This window comes from Anas platyrhynchos, chromosome 4, assembly GCF_047663525.1.
Source record: "Anas platyrhynchos isolate ZD024472 breed Pekin duck chromosome 4, IASCAAS_PekinDuck_T2T, whole genome shotgun sequence".
Lineage (NCBI taxonomy): Eukaryota > Metazoa > Chordata > Aves > Anseriformes > Anatidae > Anas > Anas platyrhynchos.
The window spans coordinates 9735766-9747645 of NC_092590.1; the positions used below are offsets into that span (position 1 = coordinate 9735766).

Below are 11880 nucleotides of genomic sequence, written 5' to 3' on the forward strand. Positions count from 1 at the left end.
CTGCAGTTGGATACAAGGATACGCAGTCCAAAATGTTTAAATGACTGTTCAGTACTCCTTTGTCAGGAGCACAATTCTTCCAGAAAGTGCCTGGATTTATCAGCAAATTGGACAGAAAACTTTCAACTTGAGGTTTCCTTGGAGCCTTCTCTTCCCCAGGCTGAACATCCCCAGCTCTCTCAGCCTGTCTTCACAGGAGAGCTGCTCCAGCCCTCTGATGGTTTTCATGGCCCTCCTCTGGACCTACACGAACAGCTCCACATCCTTCTTGTGCTGGGGGCCCCAGAGCTGGATGCAGTGAACCCAACAGCTAGAAAGAGATGTGTTCCTTTAAACACCTCTTACAGGGAGCTTGCACTCTATTTGCACAGCAGAGGAAGGAGCCCTGAGAGGATCTGCACTGATCGCTATTTTGTTGCAGGCAGATGGTGTGAACTTTTCACAGTTTTTTTTTTCCCCTCAGGAAATTTAATAGTATCTACTTTGGCTGGGGTCACAAATACAGCCCAGAAAGCCATACACCTGCACTGCCTGAGCCAGTGCAAAAAGAATACCCCGACGGGCCGGAGATCACTGAGGCTGCGGACCCGACAGTGGAAGAGGAGCTGGCTTTCAAGGCTAAAAAGGAGAAAGCCAGAGCTAAGAAGAGGAAGACGAGGAAGAATGAGTAGGTGATGAAGAGGAAGACATGATTACAAGATAGGAAACACGAATACTTAAAAAGATTAAATATTTATATATGGCGTGGTAATTCGTGTCGAGAAAATGGTTGATATTAATAAAGAATGGGGAGATTTGGGAATGTGGCCATGGGGGTTGGAAAGCCCCGTGACTGAGATAACATTTGACTCTTAAGGAGGAGGCCATCAGGAATATAAAAGAGTTTAGTGGGAAGAAAGAAGGGTGATTCAGGAGATTCCATGCAGTCTCCAGGTTCTCTTGTTCTCCAGCCATTGAGGCATGGAACTTTCTGGGTGTTTGCTGTTGTTACATTCAAAGTTGTTTGACAGATGAAAAGTTGTTTTGAAAAGAACTGCTGTGGGGTGAAGGGTATAAGAGGGGAAACTGCCCTCCAGATAAAAAAGGCAACACAATGAAGTTATGTCATCAATAAAGAAGCAGGAAAAAGAAGTGAAGAGGAACAGGCTGGCAGAATGGAGACCAGGACGGGAACAGGCACATTGATCGCCTCATGAAGATCGGTTCGGCCAAACTCAGCAAACTGCTCAGAGAAGCTCGTACAGAAAGTCACTGGAAATTGGTGCACTGGGGCTGGAGAGATGCTCGAGCTGAGAGAAGCGGAGCCGTGCACACAGCTGCCCCTCACTGGTCAGCAGTTGCGCATTATGGGGAATCATACGTCCTTAGGAACAGAGACTGTCCTGGTAACCTTACAGCTTATTCTCCTCATTAACAATTGGACAGTTTATGAGCCTGAAATATGGGACCAAACTGAGGTCAAGGTGTGGGACTCCGCAACTAAAAATGGCAAGGTTGCAGTGGGATTGCTCGGCACCTGGCGAGCAGTCTCTGAGGCCTTAAAGAGCCGTGTGGGACCACAGTCAGACACGTGTGGTTTGCCAGACAGTGAGGGAGCTGCGGGCTCCTTCACTGATCCTTCTGCTACACCATCGGCCCCTCTGCTGCTACAGCCATCGAAGGCCTTTGCTGTTCCGCCTCCTGGTGACCTGAACGTGCCTTTTGGCCCAGGCCTATTGGCGTTGAAAAGGAGATGGATAGGCTTTTCTTCAATCCGGGAAGAACGGGATACATAAGGCCTGAAGACCGAGTTGCTTGACAACTTAAAGCGAGACATATTGTTCACAAGGAATGGGAAAATGGAGATTTGTATGTAATCAAGAAAAGGAGAGGAAAATGGAGACTGTTCAGTTGTGGAACTTGGAGGATTGTTTGTTACCTTTTCTGGTCGTGAATATGGATAGGTGTACTCGAGTTTACTAAGTCATGGAACTTGGAGGATTATTTGTTACCTTTTCTGATTGTACGTATGTATAGGCATACTCAGGTTTAGTATGTAAAGCCACGTTCTGTATATTTGTAATGTTTGATGTTTGTGTGTGCGTGTTGGTGTAGACTCCCCGCTCACCCAGCGCTGTTTACTTCCTTTTATACCTTTTAGAAATATTTGCTTGATAAAGATTACAAAATTCAGATTGAGACCTCATTTATAACAAGATTAATAGTGTTTTAATAAATAGAGCGTAAACAAGCTCATCTTAAATGTAAGTGGAAGATGCTTATTTTGGGGGGTTCTGTGGGCTCCTTGGAGCTGCCTCTCCCTGCAGTGCCACGAAGCCCCCTAGCTTCCACAGGAGAGCAGCACCGCGAGCCCTTTCCAGGCGGAAAGGCTCCGATTCCTCAAACGCTTCTCTAACCGGCGCCTCAAAACCTATTCGCACCGCGTTAACGCCTCAGCGAGCGGGCTCACGCCTCGCGGGCGGCCATTCCGCGCCTCCCCTCAGCCGCCTCCCGCGTCCCCGCCCCCACGGGCGCCATCCTTTCCCGTCAGCGAGCGGCGCGGGCCAATCGGCAGCGGCCCCGGGCCCAGTTCAAACTCCGGCGGCGGTCGGGGAGCGCTCGGCCGCTGAGGCGCCGCGGGGATGGCTGACGAAGGGGCCGTTACCGTCTGCGTGCGGCTGCGGCCGCTCCTCGCCAGGTGAGGGCGAGGGCGAGGGGCTGGGCGGCGTGGGGGTGCGGGTGCGGGTGGAGCTGGTGAGCTTAGCGGGGGGCTTTGTCTCGTAGGGAGAGCGCTCTGGGGGACGAGGCGGCGCCTCACTGGAGGAGCGAGGGGAACACGGTCTCAGAAGTGAGCGGTGCCCGAGCCTTCAGCTACGGTGAGTGTGTGGGAAGGAGCAGCTGGGGCTGCCGCGGGCCTGCGGGATGTGCGGCTGCAATGCGTCCTGGCACTGCTGCCCGTGGCTCGTGTTGTTGTGCCCGGGCTCGTCATGCCTCAGGTGTGGTGTTTGTGTGGCAGTGCTGACCAGGAATTCTCCTTGGGGAACCAACGTCCTGCTCCCGGCGCCTGTTCCTGTGCTGGGCTGCACTGCGGGGTGTTTTTGAGCTGGGCTCTGTTGATCTGGAAGCGAGGTGGCAGATGCCCTCTGTAGTGCTCCCATTTCAGTGACAAGTGGCTGCGCTGAGCCCAGAGCATTGGGATGACGTGCACGTGAGATCCTTTTGCTTTCAGCATCTTCCTGCTGCTCCACCGTACTGCCTCCAGACACGATTTACCACAGCATACAGGTGAACGTGGCCCAAGCTACAGCATTAACAAGTAGCCTGTCTTGTCAGGCTTACAGTCCTGATACATAGATCAGCCTTAACCGTTTTTAGGGTTCAATGGGACGACTGCATCTGTCATTCTTAGTTTCTTTGAGGCTCTGTTGTCTTTGCATCATCACTTTTGGTGTAGGGTTTAATCTTTTGTTCCTGAAGGCTGGCACAGTAGTGACACAACTGTGTTTTATGTTTGAATCATCCTGTAAAGACTCTGTCCATGATACAATACTTGAAGTCAGCATTGCTGAATCAGATGACGGCTTGATTTTGATTTGCAGTGCAATGTTCTTATGTGCTTTCTTTTCTTTTTTTTTTTTTTTTTTAAGATCGTGTCTTTCACTCAAGTGACAACACACAGCAATTGTACGAAGGTGTAGCTGTTCCAATTATACAATCAGCCGTGCAAGGATACAACGGTAGGTTGTACAACTGTGTTTTAATCCTATTTGTAATGCAGTTTGGAAATAGTCGGTAAGACTTAATCATCTTCCTAGGCACAATCTTTGCTTATGGACAGACCTCCTCAGGGAAGACGTACACCATGATGGGGAATGAAGATTGTGTAGGCGTTATTCCTAAGGCAGTCCAACATGTCTTCAAACTTATTTGTGAGGTGAGTAACTCCATGAAATGGAGGTGACTGAAAGGACTAGCAATACTTTTGAATGTTAAAGGAAAACTAATTTTAGCATTAAGGAGTTTGTGAGGAAAATAAACAGTTTATATTGGAGGATATGTTGCACTCACTTTGCTAAGCTTGCAGAGATGCCATTGGTTTTAAAAAGTACAAAAATGTGAAATAGTTGGAATCAAATCAGTAACAAAACAGTTGCTTTTAAACTTGCCAATACATTACGCTTGAATTACAAGCTTAGGCAAGGTGATGTGCAGCTTTCTTCTTTGTTTTTCTATTTTAAATCTTAGCTTCAAAATACTAACAATATTAATGACTATTTTTTTTAAGTGGGAAGAATATTGAACTTACTTCAGGCTTTCAAAAGAATCGTAAGCCAGACCGGTCAATGCTAATAGTTCGAGAGTTGTCTGGGAATCTAGGTATAACATGGGATAAGCCTGCTAGAAAGGATTCACTGGGTCTGCACCCAGGACATAGGACACTGGCTGCCTAAGCATAGGACACTGAAGCCCTCTGTGCTGGGGAATGGACTAGCAGATTGATGTGAGCATATCAGGAGCAGTATGTAAGGCACTGACTTCAGGTGACAAAGCTGCTCCTTATGGCTTTTGGGTAGTTTGAGTCCACTAGAGACAGCTGTCGTTAACCCTGGACTTTGAATGTACAAGGCTGTCGGTTCTTCTGAGAAGGTGAAGTGGCTGTGCTATGTCTGGTTCTTGTCCGGCTGTCATCTGTATGGACATGCATGAGATCCAGCTGGATTGATATCGCATAGCATATCATCAGATAGCCAAATATGTATTGTGTCCTCACTGTTACGTTGGGAAGGCTTCTGTGCAACTCATTGCACCACCCAGAGGTGGTGTACAAAGGTATTTAAAGCCAAGTAATTGAATTTAAATAAAAGTAACTGTACTTTCTGTGGTGCTGTAGTCTAGTGTGTGGCCTTTCCTAGCAAAGCAGGTCGAAGAGAGAGAAGTCAAGCTACACCAAGAAGAGAGAAAAGAATTAAGTATGGAAAGGGGAGTTGAATTGACCTATTGTCACGCTTCTGTACACCAATTAATTTGCTTTTATGACTTAATAAACATGATATACCATTAATGCAGCTGGAAGGAGATGGGACAGAAGGAAATGCATCTGTATTTGTAGATGCTCACGTGCCGAGGGGAAAGAAGTCTGTGGAAGGATATCCAAGCATATAGCTTTGAGTTCAGAGTACTTTAATTAAAGGTGTTCGTTGTTTAGTCTGATCTAATTTGCTTAATATTGTTTTTATTTCCTCTTGCGATCATTAGATTCCAGACAGAGAATTCTTGTTAAGAGTTTCCTACATGGAAATCTACAATGAAACCATTACGGATTTGCTTTGTGATACCAGGAAAAAGAAGCCTCTAGGAATTCGTGAGGATGTTAATGTAAGTGGATATTATGTTAATGTAAGAAGACACATCAATTTCATCTGCTTGAGGGGAAAAAAAGCTTTGAGGCATCTAGGTGAAAACATTTCCTCATCAAACTGTATTTGTTATATTCAAAGACAGCAGAAAGGCACTTTATGTAATAGAACAGCAACAGTGAAGCTGGGCTTGCTGTTGCTGACTTATCTTTATAAATGTTGATAAAATGTAGACTTAATTCTTGACGTTTTCCAAGAGAGTGTATTTTATTTAACTGAAACAGTGAATACTTGGGATTTTTCTAGCTAGTGGAACTACAAACATGGTATTGATTCCCTAGCTCAATGCGTTAGAAGTCTTCAAAAGATAGAAAGATGCTATTAAAGCAGCTCTGTATGTCATCTACAAAGTGGGCAAAATTTTCTTCTACTGTAATCGCAGAAAAGTTATCAGAGTAGTACTATGCAGTAAAATAATCTGTAGGGAAAAATAAAATAATGCTATCCTTATGTTCTTGATATCAAGCTTTGTGACAAACTGTTTTTGTATTTTAATTATTTTGATCCATGCTTTTAGAATCTGGGAAGAGGGGAGACGTATAAGCTCTATGATTATGGCCTTATAACGCTTCCAGATATATCTTTCTGGACCTATTCTGAGGGAATCTCCCTTACCAATGTAATTTTTAGGATGGTTGCTGGAGCTCTGGTTTTTGTCTCTTCAGGTTATAGTACTGTTATAGGTCTAAATTTTCCTCTTTTTTTCAAGAGGCGAACTAAAGCAAAAATACATTCAACTAATCTCACTTCCCTTTAAAAGTACAGTCATAATTCTTGGTAATGTTAACTTAACGTATTCAAGTGAATTATAATTTTCAGTAAGTTATTTAATACTGGTTTTTACCTTTTTTTTGCTTTGTTTGCTTAAGAGAAATACATTTGTAGAAGACCTCACTGAAGAGGTGGTTGTTTCCCCAGAAGAAGTTATGGAATGGATCAGGAAAGGAGAAAGTAAGTTGTTTAACCCGTGTCAGCTGATATTTTAGGAAAGTATTGAACTGTATACATCTAGAATCCTGAGTGTCTTTGAGATAATATTCAGAAATTGCTGCTTGCGAGCTTAAAGGCTGTCCTTGTCTTTTATCTCCAGTTTATTGGGGTGTATTTCTACATGTGTATTTCAGAAACAGAAGTATTTCTAATACTCTTTTTTGACAGAAAATCGCCATTATGGGGAAACAAAAATGAATGAGCACAGCAGCCGTTCTCACACCATCTTCAGAATGGTAAAAGCCTTTTCCTATGAGAAGGTTGTTTTGTTTTATTAAATATTTGAAGTGACAAAAGCTTATTGTGCCTGCTTCTGCTAGATAATTGAAAGCCGAGAACGAAGTGACCTTGCAAATGCAAACTGTGATGGAGCAGTGATGGTGTCGCACTTGGTAAGAAGTACTCTAAGAAGTTGTTAAGCAGGCATTTAAGCAGGGAGTTTACTGTTGCAGCTTGCCTGTGAGAAAAATGTTATTTTAGAACGACATTGCAAGCATGTTTTGTTGTTAAATTCTATCAGATGCTTCTTGGACATAAATCATGCTTCTGATCATCTGTATAGACGGAGACTACTGGGGCATTATCTGGAGGCTATCCTCCCAGCAGAGGGAATGTTGATGTGGTTAGAGTTCCTAGACAATACATGCTGGACTGAGGAGTGTGATGTCCTCCCCAGGAGCGTAAGGGACTATTGTCAGTGTGTGTCCACATTTTTGTCAAACATAGCTTACCCTCTGAGTGTTCCTGATCACTGACAAACCCAGTGAAATAATTCTGAAGTAGCAAACGTTAAAGCTGCTATTAATAGAGTTTCTATTAATAGAATAGAATTCCTATATAGAATTTCTCTTAATAGAGTTCCTATGATCTTATTTGATATCCTTAGGCATTTTGAAATTATTTTTTTGAAATGTTGTGGAGTTGCGTATCACTTCCAGTAACGAGAGAGCAATTGTTTGTTTTTTTTCCTATTTCTTTCCAAAGCATAGCTATATTTTATGAAATTCTTAGCACGGATTTAGAATTAAGAGGATCTGAAATTAAATTACCCCCAGAACTAATCAGTGAAATGTTTAATGTTGCAGAACTTGGTAGATCTGGCAGGCAGTGAAAGAGCTAGTCAAACAGGATCTGAAGGTGAGTGTTGAATGAAGTTCTCCTTATGACAGTTTCTGTTAATTAAGGTTTAATGAGAGGCTGTGATGGAAAGGAAGCTCCTATCCATGTGATGTTGTTATTTCTAAGTATTGTATTTTCCACTTGACAGGTGAGGATCTGCTCAGGAAAATAGCAAAAGTTGTAAAGTGCAGACAATTGTGTAGTGACATGGCTTTTCTGGAACAGCAGGTCCAGCAAAAGTTGTAGGCTGTACTAATATAATGAAGATGAATAATCTGTAGTAAAGAAATCATTAGAAGCTCGTACGGACTGTTAATAAATATATAAAGCTGAAGAGTAAGTAGATAGCTCACTGTGTTAACAATCAGGCTTAGTTAAAAAGAGAGCATGAAGAACAAAAATGCCATTATTAAAAAAAAAAAATCATAATCTGAGAATAACACGTGAATATCCTCTCTTAAAAGGTGTGACTACCCTGAAAGTTGAATCTAAGGCTGGTTTGGTACACTTAGATTCTATTTTTTTCTTTCTTTCTTTTTTTTTTTTTTTCCTGCAAGTGCCAATTTTAATTGCACGTCTAAATACAAAATAAACTTTGTTAACGAAATTCACGTTCCTCTGGCCCTGACTACCTACTAAGTGAAGATTATTAATGCTCATTTGTGATAGACTGATAGACTTTGATTCATTTGGGCTATTCTAAAAGACTTGATACTGGGTGCTGATGTGTCACAGTGCATTTTGGTACTGGAGATGTAACTCTGGACAATCCCTCTGAGCATAACATAACACAACACCTTGACATGTTGAATAAAACAACATTTAGATAGATCTTCAAGAAAGAAAATACTGTGTAATACCTAGGTCTCCGACTGAAAGAAGGCTGCAATATAAATCGGAGTTTGTTCATTCTGGGCCAAGTTATCAAAAAGCTTTGTGACGACCCTTCTGGGTAAGTGCTTGTGTTGACATACCTCTTTTTGGACAAGTCACTGATAAATTAAGAAGTTAAATCTCTTTAGACATCAAATAGTATTCTATATGGCTCTCCTAAATGTTCTGTCACCTTAAGACAATACCGTTTTTCATAGAAAAATGACTTTTTAAATCTGTTTTCTTACTTTCCCCTCAGTTTCATAAATTACCGTGACAGCAAGCTGACTCGAATTCTACAGAACTCTCTTGGAGGAAATGCTAAGACGGTTATTATTTGTACAATCACTCCTGTGTCTTTTGATGAAACACTCAGTACTCTTCAGGTAAACCTTCTTGCCTGTTGTCAAGCATCATTCTGACTCTAGACTTTAATATTGATGGCTTGGGGTGGGGGGAAAAATGTGACGGGCAGGGGTCTTTAGTCACTGGAACCTTCTAAAGTTCCTCTGCACTTGGGACATGAAATGTGTTTATTTTGTACTCCGTGTGTTCTCTCAGTCACACTGTTGTACTAGTTTGGCTAGCTAGAGCTTTTTGGCAGTTCGACAACGTTTTAGCCAGCTTCTCCAAGAAGAGAGGGTAAATGAACTAGTGATGAGCTTTAGGCAGGATTGTCTTCCTTTTGGTGCTCTCTAGATCTTTATATTGAGAAATAATTAGGTGTGGTTTTGCTTAAGCACACTTTTCTGTCATTCAGCTGTTCCCTTATCTCTGTTGGGAAATAAGATAGAAAATACGTCTCTTGATGCATTTGTTCTTTAACCGTTGTCCATGAGAGATGATGGTTGCTCTTCCAGTTTGCCCATACAGCCAAAGGAATGAAGAATACGCCAAAAGTCAATGAAGTTCTTAATGATGATGCCCTCCTGAAGAGATATCGCAAAGAAATTCTGGATTTGAAAAAGCAGCTGGAGGAAGTATGTAATAAATACAGTAAAACTTATAGTTTATATATGCCTGTGTGCATATGTATTGCGTGTGTGTGTGTATACACGCACGCGTACTTTTGTATATTTACAGTGGTAGCTATTTGGAAACTGTTTTAAATCAAGACCAGTTAAATCTGGAGGGGTGGGGAAACCCTTTAAGCTGGTAATTGTTGCTTATATTCAGAGAATAAAAATTGAAAACAAAGCGAAACGTAAAGCAATTGATAATGACCAGTGTATCTGGGTGAAACCTAACGCTAAGCGAGGCCAACTGACTGACGAATGTTTTTGTAGGTGAGAGAGTTTAAGAAACTTATCGTGCCTCATAGTACACTTCGATAGTGCTACAAATGAAAGCAATAATTAACTGATGCTCAATAACCTCCTGTATTATAATTGAAGGTTCCAAATGGATTGTTTCCTCCTTCCTAACAGATGTTCAGCCTAAGCTGCAGCTGTGTAAGATCAGTGGCAAAGTCTGTCGTGTGTATGTTGAAGATATGTTTTAAAAGTGGATGACTTGAGACTTCCCACCATACAGTGTAGTCTCATTCATCTTGCTCAAAACAAACAAACAACAAAAAAAAATAGCCAATACAGTGTTGATGAGAATCCTGCAGGTGTTGTAAGAGAATGCATCATAATATGTGAAGCATGGGAAAATCGCAACTTAGACATGATGCATCTTTCGATGATTTAAATCAAAGCAATATTTTTTTTGGGGGGGGGGCAGGAAGAGTTATAGAAAAAGATTAAGGAAAAATTTGGCTTAAAAAAATTAATTTGAAGTATAGATTTCCACCTAGTGGTATGCTTGTTCTGTTATAACATGACGTAGTCAGGAAAGTACTTCTGTTAAGTACAGAAGAGGTTATTAGAAAATTGCGTGTATTCATCTCTAAATACTTAATTATCGCAAGATAACTAAGCTGTCAAATAACTAGTTACTATAATGCAGTTGCTTTACAACAGAAAAAATTATCAGTACCCAAAATTTTGAGACATTGCTTGCATTAGAGAAGCATATTGTTATGTGACAATTAAATCATAGCTATGAAAGAGCTTCAGGCCCTGTAGAGAGGTGAGCTTAAACTGTTATATTTGAAAGCATGCTTTCTCTATCTCTATTTTTTAAATTCCTAGAGAAGTCTGTAGCTATTTTGTTTTGCTTTTCTAAATACTTGCATATACAGACTTGAAATACTAAGTCTATGGGTAAATTGTGGACTGAATTGTCAGTTGCTTTCTTAAAGACTAGAGACAGCTCTTCCAGACTTAGAAGAATATATGTACGTGGTGTCATTTTTAATTAGTAATAATACCTTATCTCTTGTACCAGTAGTTTGTACTCTTTATGTCAACATGATTGATCTTTTTATGGAAGGTGTCTCTGAAGACTCAACTTCACGCGGTGGAAAAAGATCAACTGGCCCAGTTGCTGGAAGAAAAACTTTCTCTTCAGAAAGCGCAGGAGGATAGGATACGAAACTTAACTGAGATGCTGGTGACTTCTGCCTCGTTTTCAGCAAAACAGGATATTAAAGTAAGAGCAGCTGTTACACATCTGGTTTGTTAAATCTTACATAGAGTCATTGTGAAAATGAGGAATAAGTTTGAGTTATGCAGTCCTGAGACTTCACTTTCAATATGCCCAGACCAATTGTAAGTGTTTGTGCTCAATTTTCACACTTTTAAGGAATAACCTCTTAAATAACTTGTGAGTAAGCATTCATTCAATTCTGAACAAGACTTTTGCTTACAAATAATCGTGCTGTAGTTCAGTTTTGAAGAAACTGCAAAGCAGAAGATACTGTAGGTTAGCCTGCAGGACTGTTGTAGCACTAACTTATGCAACATCTACTCTCTACGTAGTGCTTAGATCACCATTTTCTATAAATAAAAATATTTATTTTAAATTTTTTTTTTAAGGCCAAGAAAAGAAGAAGAGTTACATGGGCTCCTGGTAAAATAACCCAGAAGAATGTGAATTATTTTGAAGACTTTGAAAAAACGGAATTGACTGAAACAAAAAAAATGAAAGCATCCCTGTCTTTACTACCAGGTGGAGAGGGTTCTAAGTATCTTTGTGGGGTGGAAGGAGAACAGGAAAATTCTGCAAGGCAGCTTTGAAATGAAGACCTGAAAATGAGGAATAATCCCTTGCTTATAAATCTAAATTGATAGATTCAGAAACGTTACTCACTGTGCTACATCATTGCCATTGAATGATTATTTCTGATGTGATGAAATCTTTGACAGAACTCTTGATGTCTAGTTTAAAATGTACTCTCACTCTATTTCTAATGCATCTTCCTCTTCAGCTACATTTTCTGAGAGTTCTGAAAATGACAACCAACGTTTAACTCTTCCCGATCAAATTTTGGATACAGAGTGGACTCCTGGACCTGACATGAACTGGGTAACTTCATAATCTCTTCAGTTGGCCTTACGTGGTGTATACACGTTCCATGCTTCTCAGTAAGGTCAGCCTTACCCTTCTTTAGGGCATC

At 41.2% G+C, this 11880-nt stretch overlaps 1 protein-coding gene across 6 annotated transcripts in view; it reads left to right on the forward strand.

Moving 5' to 3' along the window:
• LOC101802220 (centromere-associated protein E) overlaps positions 1 to 11880 on the forward strand; it is a 57901-nt gene that overhangs the window by 22423 nt on the left and 23598 nt on the right. For 4 of the 6 annotated variants that reach the window (XM_072036953.1, XM_072036955.1, XM_072036957.1 and 1 more), the window contains exons 1-15: positions 2251 to 2677; positions 2764 to 2855; positions 3627 to 3716; positions 3795 to 3913; positions 5236 to 5355; positions 6266 to 6347; positions 6555 to 6622; positions 6707 to 6778; positions 7472 to 7523; positions 8370 to 8457; positions 8638 to 8764; positions 9239 to 9358; positions 10755 to 10913; positions 11300 to 11432; positions 11692 to 11789. In XM_072036953.1, coding sequence (XP_071893054.1) covers positions 2622 to 2677; positions 2764 to 2855; positions 3627 to 3716; positions 3795 to 3913; positions 5236 to 5355; positions 6266 to 6347; positions 6555 to 6622; positions 6707 to 6778; positions 7472 to 7523; positions 8370 to 8457; positions 8638 to 8764; positions 9239 to 9358; positions 10755 to 10913; positions 11300 to 11432; positions 11692 to 11789 — 1476 coding nt within the window. In that variant the 5' untranslated portion in view covers positions 2251 to 2621. Of the gene's footprint in view, positions 1 to 2250; positions 2678 to 2763; positions 2856 to 3626; positions 3717 to 3794; positions 3914 to 5235; positions 5356 to 6265; positions 6348 to 6554; positions 6623 to 6706; positions 6779 to 7471; positions 7524 to 8369; positions 8458 to 8637; positions 8765 to 9238; positions 9359 to 10754; positions 10914 to 11299; positions 11433 to 11691; positions 11790 to 11880 lie in introns of those variants that run through there. The other 2 variants (XM_072036956.1, XM_072036959.1) reach the window with 2 other exon arrangements.